At 40.4% G+C, this 19,814-nt stretch overlaps 1 protein-coding gene across 10 annotated transcripts in view; it reads right to left on the minus strand.

The window, feature by feature from the left end:
* Positions 1-19,814, minus strand: part of LOC102953305 (LIM domain containing preferred translocation partner in lipoma) — a 673,846-nt gene that overhangs the window by 109,454 nt on the left and 544,578 nt on the right. For all 10 annotated transcript variants that reach the window (XM_042998791.1, XM_042998792.1, XM_042998793.1 and 7 more), the window contains one exon: positions 668-837. In XM_042998791.1, the coding sequence (XP_042854725.1) occupies positions 668-837 (170 nt within the window). The remainder of the gene's footprint in view (positions 1-667; positions 838-19,814) is intronic.

A 19,814-nucleotide genomic window follows, 5' to 3' on the forward strand; every position in this document is an offset into this window, starting at 1 on the left:
AGCCTGGTAAAAACTGAAAAGAGTCACCTACTTATGTAATTAAAGTATAGTTGTTGTGTTCTTTAAAAAAAACAAAACAATTATTACCTCAGTCAGTATTACTATTCATTTTCCTTTAGGGGAAATTCATTTCCTTCTATAATAAAGGGTTTATTTCTTTGCATCATTGAAAACTTGCTGGGCATGGTGGTAAGAAAATGTTTGAGTGGGTAAGAAGTGATTCAAAGGGCCAGGAGTTTGAAAGAGCACGGACAAGTCCAGAGGCCCTGTGTTGTTTCTTTACCAATACTGGCAAATTCAAATGCAAGGTGAGACCTAATAAGAAGAGGTATGACTAGGGGAAACCTTCTGATGTTCAGGGGGTGATGTGAGAGCTTGTACATACATGCTTGAAAGCCACAAGGTGATGATCCAGCAGACCACTGATGGACCCTCCTCATGCTTTTCTGACCGCATGCGAACAGGGAACAGTTAGAAAAAGTTAAGGTCTGCCAATTTACACACACACACGCACACACACACACACACACACACACACACACACACTTTGAAATCTGTGGAGAAATAAAGATCCGATGACTACATTCTATCTGGAGTGACTGGCATTCTGCCAAAGAAGACATCTTTGCAAAGCACAGGAGGCGCGGCAGAGGGAGTCTGAACTTACAATGTAGCAGGGCTCACAGTAGGCTTTCTTCTCCACGGCGTAGAAGGGCTGTCCTCGGAGCTTGTTGTTGCAGATGATGCAGGTAAAACAATCCACGTGGAAGACCTGATCCATGGCGGTGCATCCTGTCCCTTCCCCAACTACGTTTTCCCCACAGCGAGCACAGCGGCCTGAAAGAAAGAAGGGATTGACTGCTAAGAGCACACCAAGGAACACCTTCAGTCCTTCTGAAGAAGACAACATGGAGGAGACAGCAGGTTCACAGTGGCAGCGGCAGCAAGAGGGCTGACACCCCCACCACCGCCACCACCAGGCACGAGATCACCAACATAGCCAGGACTCACCTCTGTGAGGCCGCCATGATGGAGATTTTACACGAAGCATTTGAAAAGTTGACCCTCACAGCTCAAGGACCTACAGAACGTGACAGAGTAGAACTCAGGTCTCCGAATGTCGAGGCCAGTGCTGTGCCTCCAGTCTCACACACAAGTCTAGGAAGAACATGACTCAGCATAGCAGCAGTGGAAGGCACAGCCTAGGAAAGTCTTTCTGCTTAGAGAGTCTATGTGTCCAGTTAGACTGTGAGGGGACTGGGTCCAAACTCAAACTGCGCCTCCTTTCACAAAAGCCCAGGTTGTAAAATCTCTCTGCATCCAGCCCTCAATGACAGATCAAAAGGGAGTCCCTTTTATTTCCCGACAGCTCTGACTGCTGGAAAGTTCTTTCTCATACTGAGCCAGACTGCTTCCTCATGCTCACTGCTACCCAGTAGTTCCAGTTCTGTCTTCTAGGGCCTCATTAAGCAAGTCTCCCACTACACTTGACACCCTTTAAGTTATTACAATTCAGTTAGTATTGCCTCCAAGTGTGATCATACTTTGAACGTCCCTAAAACCTATAACAGATTCCACATACTTGTAAGGGTTTGAGTCCCGAAGGCCCTGGTTGTCACTGTCCAGCCCAGCGTTCTGTGAACTTTCAGCATTCTCAAACTGATTTATGGGACATGTGGACCACATATGGACATCAGACTTCAGTTTTAAAAAAATCATTGTTTTAAATAGGAACAATAAAACATTACAGAAGGCAAATATTTATGTCAGCGTGAAGCCCTGTGCTGGTTGCAATCTGTATCTCTATCTGGTTCCGTCATGGGAATCTTGAGCCAAAGGTCAGATCCACATCCAGTTTTCTTTCTTAGTCTTTATTTCGATAAGTAAAAAGTCTTAACAAATAATTACAGGTCGCTGGGAATGTCAGCAAGAATCTGCGCTGTGGGCTTTGACACATAAGCTGTAAGCAAACCCAGTGTTTCCCACGTGTCAGGCATTTTCAAGGTGCTTTATATACATGTTAAGCTCATTTCATAGTTACAACCACCTATGTCGTAGGTCTGTTGCTCTCCCTATTGTACAGATGAGGAAACTGCGTCACGAAAACGGTCAATGAAATTCAAATCCAAGGAGTCTAGCTCCAGCGTCCATGGTTTTAACCACGATGCCGTTCTGCCTCTGTTTCGTTGTGTGCATCGGGATTGAACACAGAGCTTGACATGACGGAGAGATTTCTCATGAAGGCTGCTTTCAGCACTCCATCCACTGGATTGACAACTATTTCACACCTAAAAACGGGAGGGCTAAATGTTTCAACTTGGGAGGAAAGAGCCAAATATATTTCTAATCCTCTCTGGTTGCATTGGCACTGGAAAATAGTTCTATACATTCTGTTGCAGGACTTAAATGTATTTTTAAAATATAACCCAAACGACAGTCCATTTTCCCCCGAAGGAATAAGAAATATCAAGTACTGGAAAAAAGAGTTAATTAAACTCTTGGAAACTGACTGCCACTATGGTAGCTGATACTATAAAGTCCTGATATCATATTCTTGACATTGGATAAAAACTTTTGTAATAAACCTTGTGGTTGTTTTATAAACTTCTGCCCAAGAGTCAACTTGTACCTGTTTTTATTATGAGATAGATAACCTTAGAAAAGTGCCTTTAAAATTTGGAACTTAATTGCCTTTAGTAACAAAATTAGGTTATTGCATATGGCTCTTGTTTTGTGATTATTCAGAAAAGAAACCCGGCTTAATTGGTTTACTAAATAGTTCACTGTGCTACGTCTCAACTTGATGCTAAAATTAGAGTTTCATGCCACTATCTGACATTTCATTACAGAAAACACACTGGGATTATAGGCAAATGGATCAGTTCATAAAGTCTAATGTTTAAGGAGTCATTAGCATAGTTTAGTATTCAAACTTTTCTTTTTCAACTGCTTGTGCAAACCCATCATATCTGTTTCACAACATACAGATTTGCTTCCAATATTTATATTGGAATCCTTGTTCACAAAAATTTACATTTTTAATATTAATCTGAAGTGGTATTTATGGTATTATCGTTATTACTATTTTTCCCGCCTTCATTGAATCATATTGAAATCACTGATGTATTCTGGCGAACTAAAGAAACAATGCAATACAATAGTGATAATGAAAAATATAGGTTTAGCATCATCAGGAAAAAAAAACATACTAATGACATGAAAATACTCTGAGCTGAACGGCACTGTTGGTGAATACTGGTCAAACAACACCAGTCAACAGAGGTTTTGTGATATTTGTGCAATCTTTTAAGAATGTGATGATTATTAACAGTGGATTGGTTACATGTGAAAACTGTAATTTTACATTTCAGATCTGTTAAATTCAGGTCAACAGAATTATTATTTTTTATTACTCTTTTCCTTCCTAGACCTTAAACTGGGTTCCTTGACAGTCCACCAGGGACTACACAGTGATGTGTGGACCACACTTGGGCAAACAAAAAGAATTCTGGCTAAATGTCTTGGTGGTCTATGAAGCAGCTGGAGATAGCGATTGGGATCTAAACTACAGCTGATCCACAGCATAATCTCTGGAACCCAAGAGCTCACTCTTCACAGTTTATGGAGAGTTTGCTAGCTATCCCTGAGGATCTGGGAGAGAATCTCAATCACCAATTAGAGAGAAAGATCAGGGAAGACCCCTAAACGTCAGGCTGAACAGAAAAGCTTTGCAATTTTCATTCTGTTCAACAAACATTCCTCAGGTATCTACTCTTGCAAAGTACTATATTCTGCTTTTCTGTGATAAATGGAAATGGAGTAGACTTGGTCAGTGCCTTTTACAGGCATTACAAGACCACGTACATTCTACAATCACATGAGAAAAAGGTGCCACGTGCCAGAGGAGAAAGTGCTGTGGAGGTGTGGAAGGAAAATCATATGTGATAGGGGACTTAGGAAGGGTTTTATGGGAAAAGATGCATGTGAGCCCAGCTCGAGGATGAAATTGTGACAGGTGGAGAGGGGAGAGAGAAAAACATTTTAGTATTTCCAAAGGGAATGAGCGGCTGGACTTGACGGGATCCCACACGTCTGCAGTGGCTTGGTGCTGGCACAAGGGTTTGTCTTCTCAGCTATGAAAGCAGATGGGCCGGATTCATAAGGAACAATCTTCTCCTTTGTATTTTGGAGGATATTCTTCCAGAGTGGGTCAAGCTAATACGCTGAACCCAGACATGACCAGCTCTGCTGCCTCCCATATTTTTCCTATTCTTGGGAGAAATCGGGGACACGAGCTCGAGGGCAGTCAGTCTGGCACCTTTAGAATCACAAGCCCAGAAAAAAGAGCTAAGAACAAAAAATAAAAATAGCCCTACACATCAGCAGGACAGAAAAGGTGCCCGAATGTTCCCTTTTCACATTAACAGAATTTACAAACTATGCCTTTTCGGGAAGCACTCACAATGGAAAGAAAGTCACTCAAGCATGGTTCATCCTTGCCCCTAGAGGGGCTTATACTACACATCATTAAAATGCACACCACAACCTGAATGCCCATCTTCTGGACAAGTATTCAGCACTTTTAAATGAGAAAAACCAGGGGGAATGGTACCAGACTTGAAGGCATCAGAGCATGAAGGAAACAGAGTTTGATTAGGGGCCAGTAGGAAGCTCAAGTTCAGACCCAGGGCTGGTATGAGGAGCTGGTTGGCACAGCTTAGCATAGTAATTTAAAAAAAAAAAAAAAAAAAAAACAATGACAGAGGGTCAGACCGTCTGAGGAGAATTCTGACAGTAAATTAAGATGCCTAGATCCAACAATAAATAAATGAAAAGAACTGGTTTCTAAAGCTTGGTTATGTATTATTGCTTGCTAGGTATATCGCTTCATATCTGTTGTGGAACCCATTATGGGTTCTTTTCACCCCTTCCCCCAGTCCCCTGTGCTAACTATAGCAACCTCTGGAGTGTCTCCGAAAGGCTTCTATCTGCAACATGCCTACTACCTAAATCAGGCTCCATTTTCATTCATGGGCCATTGCAATGGCTTCCTGACTACACCAGTATCTCTGATTCACTTCCTCTTATAAATGGAAGGGCTTATGGAAGTCTTAGTATTGAGCTAAATCTGGAAGGTTATGCAGAATTCAAATAAGTCATTTTTAGGAAGGGCACGGGTGGAGAGTGATATTACAGGTAGATCAACAGGGTAAGCAAGGGAGGTAGATTAGTGGGACACAGGTTTTCATATTTATTGGTTCCAGTTTTCTCTTTTGGTAACATGAATGTATTTCCTTTATAATGTGAAAAAAAATTTTATTTGAAAATGTTTTTCCTGTGATCCTGGCACCATTACTATAAGAGGCCACAGGCCCCCTTTTCCAAGCCCTGCTTGTTTTGGGGGTAGGATCAAAAATGTCCATAGCCATCTTAAAAGTTGGTGATACTTTCAAACTTCTGCATTATTCACCATCAAAAGTAAACTAGAAAATGTATGCAGACATCAAGCTAGGTCACATTTATCTTCACGTCTCCCTTGCTATCTGAGTTTTAATAGAAATTTTAGGCACAAGCAAACGTAATATTCTCTTTTTAAGAATCACAATGAATTGAAACCCTACATGCTGATCGCATATCAGGCTTTTCATTACGCACCTTCTTCAAAATATTCTGAACAAAATCCTGTTTGAAAAGTTGAATCAATAGGGTTATATCAGGGTAATGAAGTCATGGTAAAGTATTCCTAGAAACAAAAAGATTGTTCCAATTTATCCTACATATGGCCACTGGAGTTATCTTTCTAAAGCAGATACTCCATTAAGCCGAGTCAGAAATTATCTTCTGCTGAAGGTAGAAAAAGATAATAGAATAAACTTGCATTCTTTATATGACAGGTCCATCTGACATTCACTGAAGGTACTAGAATGACGGCATTTTCTAATCACCAAAGCTTTTGTTTTATAGAATCCTGTAGCATTATTGCACGTAATAATAGACACCCTGCTTTTTAAACTACTTAAGTCGTAGGACAGTGATTTTCAACATTGCCAATATGCTGGATACTCTGGGGAACATAAAAAAAGTACGGATTACTGGGTTCCAGCTCCAGGGATTCTGATTCCATTGCTCTAAAGTGGGATGTCCTAGGATTGAAGTTTAAAAGTGCTCCTGGTAATTCTAATGTTCAGCCAATTTGAGCCACTGTTCCAAGGGGTACCTATTTCTGTACTGCTCATCAGGATAACAGTGGCTGAGCATTGCCCAAATAGGCTTGTTTAATATGCATTCAAACCCATTCAGGTACAGACTGTTCATAAGTTGGCCAAAAAGGTCTACTTTCCACCAATGAGTTATCACTCTAATGTTATCTCTTTATGTCTTCGTTGGAAGACTTCTCAATGACTTTCGAGTCACTGATAACGTACATGAACAGAATCAGCTACATGTTCTCATATCTTGCCAGAATGGAAGCCAGGGAAAGAAGTTCACTTATATTAATTAGAAGCACTCCTACAGAAGCCTCATTTTGTGCTGTAAATGCATGTATCACACAGTGCTGCTGTATGGCCTTAGACACTACAGAGTCTATCAAGAACGTCAACTGGTCACCATTTAAGGTGTGATATTACATATCACATCGTACACCACATTCAGTCTTTTCCTACTTTCTTGGACTCTGCCTTTAAATAACGTGGCGATATTCAGTCTCCTATGGTGAGTGCCATTTAGTTGTGGGAATAATGGAATCCTTATCGGATCTTAAAAGCCGGACCGCAGGACTGCAGTTTTGTCGCCCTGCCTGTGTGTATACGATCGTATTGTACTATTTCATCATGTTGTTGCTCAGGTGATCCTTGCTGAGATGCTTGCAGATTCACTGGGCACTCGGGTGGGAGGGAGGAAGTGGCAGATGGCAGTTCCTCTCTGTCTCTCTCTCCCCTACACGCAGGTGCTTGCATTCTCTCTCACGCACACGTGGGCACGCACACAGCAGGCAAAAGAGCAGCGGCTGCTACAGCACTAGACCAGTGGTAGACAGAGGAAGCCTTCCGAGAGAGACAAAGTAAGGAACATCTTAGTATAAAATAAGAAGTTGAGTAAAAATAACCAACCAACCAACCAAACAAACAAAAAAACCCCAAATTGTCAGAGAGAACAGTACAGGAGCGGGCGAATAAAGGCCTGGGCCACAAAGCTGAGAAGACAGAGTAAAGGCTGAATCCTACTGATGAAAGGAAGGCTAAGCCATGAGGTGATTCATTTATAGATACATATTTGCTTAGGCTGGACCTTCAGGTAAGGGGGTGGTTTGGGCGGGGGAGTCCCACATGGGGTTGCAAAAGTAAACATGTTCTGCTGACTTAACTATGCTGCATTGTGAAGAAGCATAACAAAACTATAAAAGAAAATTACTGTGTTTTTTTCTTGATGCCAGGCACAGTCCTAAGCACTCCACATACATTCTTTCATAGCACTATAATGATTACCTATTTTTATTTGATAGGCAAGACATCTGAGGTGAAGTCACTTGGCCAAGGTCTCAGAGGCAGAAGGAGGTGGGCTGAGATAGGAAGCAGGGCAGACTTCTACAGTCCATCTTCTTTCTTTCTTTATTTTTAAACATTTATTTATTTTTGAGAGACAGAGAGAGAGAGAGAGAGAGAGAGAGAGCATAAACAGGGGAGGGGCAGAGAGAGGGAGACACAGAATCCGAACCAGGCTCCAGGCTCTGAGCTGCCAGCACAGAGCCCGACACAAGGCTCAAACTCATGGACCGCAAAGATCATGACCTGAGCCTAAGTTGGACGCTCAACCGACTGAGCCACCCAGGCGCCCCCAGTCCATCTTCTTAATGAGCATGTGTTTTTCTATGAGTAAAGTTTGTTATTCACCCAGAACTCAACTACGATGTCTTCAGCGCTGGGTAGGAGTGTGGGCCATTCCCATGCCCGGGAAAAGAAGAGCTGATACAATATCACTTCTCCAACTCCCAAATCGTGGGTGTGGTCAGTGTCTGCTAGAGGTAGGCAGGTCAGTATAGGTGGCGGTCCTTCAGAGAAGATTTGAAAGTACTGAAACTCAAACTCTGGATTCCCACCAGGAAAGATTAAAAAAAAAAAAAAAATACTGATATCCATGCTTCACTTCCCGAGATTCTGACTTCTTTGGTCTGGTGTGGGGCCCTGAAATAACAATGCTAATGTGCAGTGGGTTTGAGAACCACTGCTCTACAAGGAGCTGCATGCCAATGTGCTCCACAGTGTAGTTTGTCCTAGAGAATTCTTACAAAGCAATGACAGGACCAAAGCCCTGGTCCCGCAGAGATTACATCCCAATAAGTTGCACTTAGTTGTGTTGACAGAGGCAGTGAGTTGGACACGATGCACCCTGGTCCCAACCTCCACTGAACTAAGTAACATGTATATGCACGGTGAACGTCAGGACAATCACTTTCTGGCAACTTCCATTCTCAGGAAAAGTAGCTCAAATAGAAGGAAAAGCCAGATAGCAACAAAAGCAAAACAAAAAACACTGCTTTGCAGTTTTGAATGTAATACATGGCGCCCTTGAACAAAGTTCTATATAAAGATGTAAAGGAAACCAGACAGGTCTGTGAGTCTTGCCTTTGTTACTCACTAGCTATGGGAACCTGAACACATTTCTTAAATTTCCAGAGCCTGAGGGCACTTGTTTTCACAATCAGCAATAATCAGACCCCCTCAAGATCAGGTGGTTTCAGTTGAGTCAACTGTCCAGCCGTTCTGTCAGCCCCTCAATAAATGCACTTATGAAGTCTCTATTCTGTGCTAAGTGTGGCACAGTGGTAACATTTTCTCAGCCTCTGTAAAAAGAAGATGGTGATGATTGCCTTCACTATCTGGCCATGAAGTTCAACAACAGCCACAAAGGGCCTTGTACAGGCTCTATTCCTTCTCCCTCCAGCTATAGGAGGTATAATATGCACAACTTCAAATAGAGAGCTTATTGCAACTAAAAGCACAGAGATATGCACTCTGGACCTACTTATATATTTTTTAAGTTTATTTATTTATTTTGAGAGAGAGAGAGAGAGAGAGAGAGAGAGAGAGAGAGAGAGAATCCCAAGAAGGCTCTGAGCTGTCAGCACAGAGCCCAATGAGGGGCTCAAACCCATGAACCATGAGATCATGACCTGAGTTGAAACCAAGAGTTGGACACTTAACCGACTGAGCCACCCAGGTACCCCTGGGCCTACCTTTAAAGAGGACAGTCAATATGGGGGTTATAGAGGCAGCTGCATCTGTGAGGCAGTTATATAAGATTTATATTCACCAAAATGTTACTCATAGAATTTAGTGCTAGAAATTCAACCCTAATCCTGCAAAAATATATGCACCCCAGAGTGATGACAACAGTCAATATTTATGCAGGACTTAGTGTTTGCCAAGCGTTGTTTTAAGCATTTAGATGTATTATCTCAGGTAATCCTTCCACCAGCTGATAGTGTAGGTCCTATCATCGTCTGCATCATAGCTGAAGAAATGGCAGCCTAAAGAGATTAAGTCACTTGCCCGAGGGCATGCAGTTAAATATTGAAGCTGGGATAGGGGCCCAGGCAGTCTGGCTTTGGAGCCCGCTTAACCTATCCCCTAACCTGGCTTATTGCTTTAGAATTCTAAGATTCCTAAAAACATCCGGCCTGGCAGGAAGCTCGTATAAACCTTATAACATCCCTGACAGGAATATCACCATCTATTTTGACTAAAGTCAAGATTTCTTTTCAACTTAATTTTTACACATGGACATTTTCATACTCACCTTCTGAATTCTTAATCTATTTTCCTACATTTAAAATTAATTTCATGATTGACCCGTTAACAGAAATAAAAATCAATATTTACTAGTACAGTTACAACTGCTATTGCAACGATTATTTTTGATTTATGTTTGGAATCTGCTTCATGGTATCTCTCATGGGAATCTGTATTTCCTTTAAGCTCCATTCCAAGCTGAAAATGCTTTAATTTGCCCAGCTACTCATAGTTTCTGTGGTAGGAAATCTCCAAATTTATTTTGGTTCTTTAAGAACAAACTTAACCCTGAGTAACTCACGAGGGTGCTTCTAAAGCTACTGTATTTCTTCCTTTCTTCCTTTCTTCCTTCCTTTCTTTCCTTTCTTTCTTTCTTTCTTTCCTTCTTTCTTTCTTTTTTTTTTTTAATTTTTTTTATTTTGACGGAGAGAGGGCATGGAGAGGCAGAGACAGAGGGAGACAGAGAATCCCAAGAAGGCTCTGCGCCGTCACTGTAGAGCCCGGAGCCCAATGCAGGGCTCAATCTCATGACCCCAAAATCATGACCTGAGTTGAAATCAAGAGTAGTACGGTTAACCGACTGAGCCACCCAGGCTCCCTGCTAAAGCTATTGTATTTCAATGCCCCCAAATAGCCATGATCATCTTCTTATGATGTTACCAAGCACTCCTTACACTTATATAGCACTTTACAATATTAAACGTGCTTTCTCACCTGATGCTTCCAAAAAGAGAAAAATGGAAGTTATGACTAGCATTACTTTTAAATTTCTGACATATCAAGATTGAGATAATCCTGCAGGTTCACATGAAATGTCATCATTTACATGATGCTGTTTGAAGCTTACCTCACAATAACCAAAAGCTATCTAAGGCACCTATCCTTTGTTAGCAAATGAGTGAACCTAGGAGAATAGTCTTGTGCAAGACTGAGACAGAAAAGCTGGAATTCAGACTTGGTTCATCTGGCCCCAAGTCGAGTGGTCTTTCACCTGGCCCTCATTACATACACACATAGTGCTGAACCCGGAGGTGGGCGATATTCTCACCTGACATCACACCCCAGCTTTGGTTTCTCCACTGGGTGCTGAAAGGCCCCTAAGACACTGTTAAAGGGATTTAAAAGTCTAAGAAGGAAAGCACATGTGGAAAATTTAGAAAACATCTGGTCCAACCTCATTCACAGATGTGAAAACAAAGGCTGCGGGAGAGGCCGTGCCTTGACAGAAGAGATGAGACCTGGATGGAAGCCTTCGGGCTCCCAGCACAGTGATCTGGCTGCTCATACCATCTCCGGGGGGAGCCACCTCTAATATGAGTGTTCCCCCACTAGTAGGCGCTGTTGCCTGAGCATGAGGAATTTCTCCCTCCACACGGGGTAAAATTTCATCCATATGGGAGCATCCTGTGGGACATGGCAGTCCACAAGGATGAGTCCTGCATGATTCCAGAACAAGGTTAACTACATGACTTTCTGAAACAGCAGAACCAATCCATCCGTCTGAAACACATCTGGGTGTTCTGTAGAGGTACCTTGGGGCCATAAAAGGCCAGGCTCTGCTTCCTGTTTGACCATACCTGGTCTGAACTGATTTATTTTTGGACACTGGAGTTATATGTAACATTCAGTTGATAAGAGGCTTCCACTTTATTTTGTTATTTAGTTTTTTAAAGGGTACAAAACACCCGTGTGGGATAAGTAGTAGGTCTCTGGTTAGAAGAACTGGGTTCTAATCCTGGCTTTATCATATATATAACCTGTGGCGTTGGGCAACTTCCCTCATCCACCTGAGTCAGTAGGTCCTAGGTACCTCAACAGCAATCCCAGCCCTCGGTGACTCAAAGGGTTACCAGAAGGAATTTCGATATTAAGTGATAAACGACAAGAAAATGTGAGGAATTCCTCCAAGATGTATCACTGTAAAATACATTTTTGTTATGAACGATGGTATAAATCACATGCACAATAGAGCACAATGTACTTCTATATCTGGGCCTTTATCCAGAATTCATATTCTGAGGAATTCCTGTGCAAATCCACAAAATGGAATGCCATCCTGGATGTAAGTAGACAGATTTTGAGGATCTAAGCTCCTTGGAAATGCTGGCAGTGCTGTTTCATGTTCTAAGTGGAGTGGGCCGATGGATGCCATGAATATTTGACACATGATGTTACATCAGAGCTCAGAGGGAGACCCAGGCACGGAATCTTGGACCTGCGGCCATCTCCATCTCCGCCCTCGTGTGTCTGTAAAATTCTCGTTGCTAAACTGCAGTCTGCATTGATTCTGTCTCTGGCACTTGCATAGCAACACTGAGCTGAGTGCTAGAGTGACATCTTGGGAACAGTTATTAATACATGTATGTATGCACACAGTATGTAGAAATATGCAAGATTGAAAGCAATTAGCGTATTACTTTTAGGTAATACTTCCCGCTGGGACTCTGCTCCTGAAAAATATTCCTCTCTCTCTCTCTCTCTCTCTCTCTCTCTCAAGAAGCTTGAACAGTCATCTGCTATCACTTACCAGAATGTTTGGGATAAAAATGGTGTCAGTTTTAAGGAAACCACACTTCTCAATTTTCTTTGTTAACATCTGAATAAAACATGAGAAGGTTCCCACTTTTCCCCTCTCCCCTTTCATTCAGAGAAAAAGTTCCTTCACAATCTTGCTTTGTGTGGGAGAGGAAATAAATAGCCACCCTTCTTTGCCACCTCCAGATTAGCAGAATCACTGGGTTTAAAAGTAGAAAAGTTTAAATTTCATTCTAATAAACTCCACTGGCTATCATCATTTCTGAGGTGTGGCACAAAGTTTCATAATAAGAACACACCAAGAAGCCACATTTCTACCTTGTTGGAGCTTAGAGCCCTGTGAGATCATGAGAGAACAGCAGAAGAAAGGCTCAGAAAGTTCTACAGGAAGGATTTGGTTGGGAATAAAGGAACACTTGTGGGACCATAGTGGAGTTTGTAAAAATGGGTCATTTCCTCAAGAAGCCACGTCCGTGGGAAGGGCAGATCCTCTCTATCTCCTCCGATTAGATGTATACATGGAATCAAGCATTTCTCTAAAAAACCTTCCCAGGCTTTCGTTTTTCATTCTCAGCTAAATTAGAGTAAGCCTGCCTGCAGGTAAGGAGAACCTGATCACTGTTGATCTCTGAACAGCCCTTCAAGACCGCAAAATTGTTGAAACACTATAAAAGCTGTTAAATAAAAGAAACAAGAAATGGGGCAAGAGGCATGTTCTATTTATGTCAGCAGAGTTATTTCTGGGAGAATCCTCTTGCACTAATGTAGTTTCCATTTTTAGATGATCATAGTCGGTAAACACATTTAATTTTTACAGGATGACTAATACCCAATTGCCTAATAACCAGTGAGATAACACAAGGGTTGTTCCTTACGAAGTAAGGCTTATAGGGAGAGCTCCCAGAAACCATATAAATCCACAGACACTGCACAAAAACAGATCAGCTCCGTGACGGGTTCTTGCATCAGTTCCTGCTAAGTGCTTTTATTTGTAGTTCTGTCTTGGGCAAGAGATACCACACAGGGGGGAGTGCAAAGTTGAAGGTCTTTAGCAAAAATTTGGACTGTAAACACAGCTTGGCATTATCAGCATTCTGTTAAGTTCAAAGAAGAGATAGTTACAACAAATACAGCTTGCTTTATTTCTGAAACAAAACTGTGCACATATTTGTGGCCATACTACTAATTAACCTGTAGATTGTTCCTTTCATCTCATCAGTGTGTTTTTCTCCCCCCTGTTACAACATGTTGGGGTTATTTCTTCCCATCTGGAATATACTCAGACTGTTCTCTTGTAGGCAGTAGGGAGTAAAATATAGTGCTCACGATAAAGGACGAGAGAGACTGACTTGAGGAAGACTAAAGGAGCCATGTAAGTACACAGAGAGAGGCTGGAGGATGACTATGGAGTGCCATGATTATGGTCTACACATATTTGAAAGGTGCGAACGCCGAGGAGTAATTTAGCTTGCTGCAGGTGGTACAAATGGGAGCGGTAGTGCATCTTCAAGAAAAGACTTCTATTAAATAACAACAACAACAAAAATTAAACACAGAGGATGTTATCCAGGGGACACAGCAAGCTTGGAACAGAAGGGTGGCTGAAAAAAACAATGGTATTAGAGGACAAGTTGGCTTTACCAAGTACAGCTGCGTGAGGTTCCAGAGAGGTTATTTAGCCATCTTGGGCCTCAGAACCCTCTTCTGTAAATTCGAGGGTGAGAACCAGAATCAGAGCTTTTACAAGCGTTCTCCAAAGAACCCTAAGGATCCCGAGGATTCAGCTACAATGAATCTTGAGAATAGGAAGAAGGGCGGAGGAGGGGAATGACCCACCAGAGCCCCTTCTTGCTCTCCTCTGTGTGAATAATTTCATTCATAATATTCACTTCCTCAGAATAATTTTTTCAGGAATTTCTGGACAAAAAAGTTTGCCTAAGAAATCTGCCTACTAATGAAGTGTTAAAGACGTATTATTAGAGACTGGCTTTAGACCCATTCCCGTTTGCAGGACACCTCACAAGGCAGCAGAGTCACTGAGGTTATGCTTCCAGAAAATGTTTATTGAGTAACTACTGTGGGCCGACATAGCAGATAGAGCAAGAAGCCAGGCCCTTGTGGAGCTCACGGACCAAATGCACTTTTATTTATTTATTAAAAAAAATTTTTTTTTTAATGTTTGTTTTTGAGAGAGAAAGAGAGAGACAGAGTGCAAGCGGGTGAGGGGCAGAGACAGGAGACAATTCGAAGCAGGCTCCAGGCTCGAGCACAGAGCCTGACCCGGGGCTCGTACTCACGAACCGTGAGATCATGACCTAAGCCGAAGTCAGACGCTTAACTGATTGAGCCACTCAGGCACTCCTCCAAATGCACTTTTAAAGTAGGGTAGCCAAAAATTAATAAATGAATAAAGGAATTAACTCCTGCAATTCCATGAGTCAATTCAATTTAATATTTATTGAGCATCTAACTGCCAATCCAAAAGACTCCTGATAGCTCCTATAGAGGGTAAACATTCAAATTACCTGGGTATTGAAGATTTACTATGTGTCAGGCATTCTGTGTCAAACTCAGGATCCTCAATGTCCACATCAGTGGCCCCTTAGTCATCTGTCTTTGTGCACAACCAACCAAAACCACTATGAGCACAGCCTGTCTCCTGCTCCAACCTGCTACGGGAGTCAGCAGTATTCGATCCCAAATTGAATCATGCCATTTGAATTTGTTATTGCAATTGTACTATTCAATTAACTATTATGTAGATGAATAAAAGAGTGAAAATGTTTTCATTTTTAAAAATAACATCTAAGTTGAATGCTTTGGGAAAGTTCCATAAGGACATTTTGCTTAGGAAAAAAAAAAAAAAAAGATGAATTGTTCAATCAGGTATGGATAAGCAAGCTTAAATGATCAGGGGGAAAAGAAACCAAACTTAAACACTGTAAAGAATTCTGCACTCACGTTTCACAAGTGTCTTTAAGTTCTTGCTCTCCTTTCACAGAACCCAAACTGGAAATTGTTTGAGAATTCATTATGACATTATGCACTATGACTCATGCAAGACAAAAGGCCAACAGGCTTTACTCAAATATACCTTGGCCATGTTTTTTTAAATGATGAAATATATTTTTGTTATTTATTAAAATAAACTTTACTGAGATAGACTTTTCATGTCATAAATGAGCCCATTTAAACTGTGAATTTTAATAAATTTTGATAAATTCCTAGGCCCTTGTAACTATAGCCAGGACCAAATTCTAGAACATGCCGATTAGCGTAAAATGCTCCCTTGTGTCCCATTAGTGTAAATCCTTTCCCCTAGCCTCAGAAAACCACTGATTGTTCCCTGTCACTATAGATTAAATTTGCCTTTTCTAGGATTTCACAAAGATGGAATTATATAGTACATATTCTTTTTTGGGGGAAGGGATGGGGTTTGGCTCCTTTCAGTCAGCATAATGTTTGTGCAGTTTTCCCATGAGTTTGCTATACTCATTAGAAGATCCTTTTCTTATTACTGATGGATAGCATTTGGCTATAAAAAATACGGCACACTTTTTTCTTTCACCTATTGGTAAACATTTGAGTCGTTTCTAGTTTTTGGCCAATGCAAATAAAGGTGCTATAAATTTTTGTATGCAAGTCTTTCTATAGGAAAAAAAAATTTCATTTTCCTTGGGTCAATATACGGGAAGACGGAAGGTGAGCCATATGGTAAATATGTGTTTAACTTTGTAAGACTCTACCAAACTGTGGTTGTACTATTTTGCATCCTCGCCAACAATGTAGGGGAATTCCAGTCCCTCTATCTTCTTGTTGACACCTGGTAACTAGAATGTCATTCTTCTGAATATTAGCCATTCAAATGAATGTGTGGATGCATCTCACGGGGTTTAAAGTTTATGTTTCTCTGATGACTAAACATTTGGAGTATTTTTCATTTGCTTGTTGGTTATCTCTATATTTTATTTAGAAAAGTGTCTGTTCAAATGTTCTGCCTAGATCAAAGAGGTTGCTGCCTGTTTTCTCCTGTAGGGTTTTGCTAGTTTACTATCTCACATTTAGGTCTTTAGGGAAACAATTAACAAAACTAAAAGGCAACCGACGGCATGGGAGAAGATATTTGCAAGTGACAAACTGGATAAAGGGTTAGAGTCCAAAACTATAAAGTACTTACCAAACTCAACACCCAAAAGACAAATAATCCAGTGAAGAAATGGGCAGAAGACATGAATAAACACTTCCAAAGAAGACATCCAGATGGCTAACAGGCACATAAGAAGATGCTCAATATCACTCATTATCAGGGAAATACAAACAAAACCACAATGAGATACCACCTCCTACTTGCCAGAATGGCTAAAATTAACAACTCAGGAAACAACAGATGTTGGCGAGGATGTGGAGAAAGGGGAACCCTTTATCACTGTTGGTGGGGATGCAAACTGGTGTGGCCACTCTGGAAAAGAGTATGGAGGTTCCTCATAAATTAAAAATAGAACTACCCTAGGATCCAGCAATTACACTACTAGCTTTTTATCCAAAGGATACAAAAATGCTGATTCAAAGGAGTACATGCACCCCATTGTTTATAGCAGCACTATCAACGATAGCCAAAGTATGGAAAAAGCCCAAATGACCATCGATTGATGAATGGATAAAGAAGATGTGGTTTATATACACAATGGAACACTACTTGGTGATGAAAAAGGATGAAATCTTGTCATGTGCAACAATGTGGATGGAACTGGAGGGTATTGTGCTCAGTGAAATAAATCAATCAGAGAAAGGTATCATATGATTTTGTTCATATGTGGAATTTGAGAAACATAACAGATGAACATAGGGAAGGGAAAGAAAAATAAGATAAAAATGCAGATGGAGGCAAACTATAAGATACTCTCAAGTACAGAGAACAAACTGAAGGTTGCTGTAGGGGAGGTGGTTAGGAGGATGGGTTAAATGGGTGGTGGGCATTAAGGAGGGCACTTTTTGTGTTTTTGTTTTGTTTTGTTTTTCAATATAGTAAATGTATTGTCAAATTGGTTTCCGTACAACACCCAGTGAAGGAGGGCACTTTTTGGAATGAGCAATGGGTGTTATATGTAAGTAATGGATCACTGGATTCTACTTCTGAGGCCAAGACTACACTGGTAGCTAACTTGAATTTAAATTTAAAAATATAATATTAAGGGGCTCCTGGGTGGCTCAGTCGGTTGGGCATCTGACTTCGGCTCAGGTCATGATCTCACGGCTCGTGAGTTCAGGCCCCGCGTTGGATTCTGTGCTGACAGTTCGGAGCCTGGAGCCTGCTTCGGATTCTGTGTCTCCCTCTCTCTCTGCCCCCACCCCCCCATGCTCATGCTCTGTCTCTCTCTGTCTCTCAAAGATAAACATTAAAAAATATACTTTTAAAAACATAATATTAAAATAAAATAATAGTAGTGCAAAAAATGTTCTGCCTATTTTTTAATCAAACTGCATGCCTTCTTTTTGTAAGAATTCATTTTATACTCTGGGCACAATTCTTTTACCAGATACATACATACTATACTTATTTTCTCCCTGTATATGTCTTATGGTTTCATTTTTTAAATGACATCTTTTGGGAAGCAGAGGTTAAATTTTTTTTTCTTTCTTGGCTTAACTTTTTTCTTTGTATCTTCTCTAGGAAATGGTTGCCTACCCCAATATCATATAGATTTTCTATGTTCTCTTGTAAAAGTTTTATATTTTAGCTTTTACATTTAGGTCTATGACTGAAAATGTGCAAGGCCTTTACAGTGAGAATCAAAAAACATTGCTGAGAGAAATTAAAGAAGATGAAATTAATGGGAGAGATATACCATGTCCATGTATTGGAAGACAAAATTGGTAAAGTACCATTTCTTTCCTATTCGATTTATTAAATGTAAATCCTCCCAGATTTTATTGGCATGCATTGGCAAACTGTAAAATTTATATGGGAATGCAAAGAATGCAGATTAGTTCACATGATTTTGAAAAAGGAGAACAAAGTTGGATGATTTATATTACCTGATATCAAGATTTGCTCTAAAGCTATAGTAATTCAAACAGTGGGACACTGACACAAAAATAGGCATAAATATAAACATATTACAATTACATTGTGTAATTTTTCTCTCTCTTACATACTCTCTTTTCTTCCTCTCCTCTTCCCTCCCTCCCTCTCTCTCAATTGGTTTTTTTCAATTCAAAGTGCATTTTGATTAGCTCAGTGGACCCACGTGCATTGAAGGAGGTTCTCTCGTATTTTTTCCATAAAATTTTGCCCTAAAATTTCAAAGTTTTAGGTTAAGTAACATGTTATGCAAAATACCATGCTTCTTTTATGCATTTCCTCTAGGAAGATACTAAAAACTCATATTTTGAATTTTTTCTGATGGTGCAAAACATGCTTTTGTCTTTTTATTTATTTTCTCTTCCAGAAGGGCATTTGTATACATCTTATGAAGTAAATTAATGTTTTGGCCCAAATGTGTTTATTTGCTAAAACCAGTAACTTTGCATGGTCATGGAAACTAAGAAGCAGCGGAGTATCAGCAGAGAGATTTTTCATTCTGTCAAGAGATCAAAATTAGTATCGGGTTTTTGATGTTAAACAAAGAAAAACACTTTTTTCTTCCTGGTAGGGGAAAATGATAATCATTTTGCAACTCACAAAAATCAAATTTAAAAGTGTTTCATTATGATGAAGTCATCTCCCATGGATCACCACAGAAAGATATGAATTTTACAACCTGCTAAGCACATCAAATAAGTTTAACTGTATGATCACAATCTGAAGACAAAAGACTTGTAAATGGTCCTTACCCTACGAATCCAGGCTTATTTTTCATTTCTTACCATTTATCGTGCTTGAAATATTTAAAGTAAGTTATGAGGTCTTAAAGTATAAAGCACTCCCTATAAAGAAATGTTCTTCAGTAATAAGTGAATGTAATTTTTCTAACTCTGGAATAAAATATTCATAATGGATTAGTGTGAAAGGATAGAGACACAATTAATATGATTTCTCTTTATGAAAACTGGTGTCAAATATCAGGCTTGGTACGCTCTAACAGAACCTACGGATGTAGCAAAGCATAAAACGTTGTACTTTTTTCTTGTAGGTCTAAAATGTAAAAGTGTATTCTGAAGCCTCCGGATAGACACATTTACTCACTGTTATTATCATGAGCAAATTAAAGTTCAGAGCCCATTAGGTAACATGGCCCCTATTGCAAAAGCAACCTTTAGTAAACTACAACAGCAGAGTAATTGGCTTCATAGTGCCTGTGTTAACGTCCACATTAGCTCGCGTAATGACAACCTGGAGGAAATTGCCTTATAGAGTCTGTTAGTACATATGGGGAATATTTGGGCTTTGGGTTGACATGGATACCACACTGCTGAGTTCTGTGGACATTCGGTCTGAGAAGCAAAAGCCAATGTTTTTAGAATTCTTTTGTGTCAGCACACTCAAGC

The sequence above is a fragment of the Panthera tigris genome, chromosome C2, assembly GCF_018350195.1.
Source record: "Panthera tigris isolate Pti1 chromosome C2, P.tigris_Pti1_mat1.1, whole genome shotgun sequence".
Lineage (NCBI taxonomy): Eukaryota > Metazoa > Chordata > Mammalia > Carnivora > Felidae > Panthera > Panthera tigris.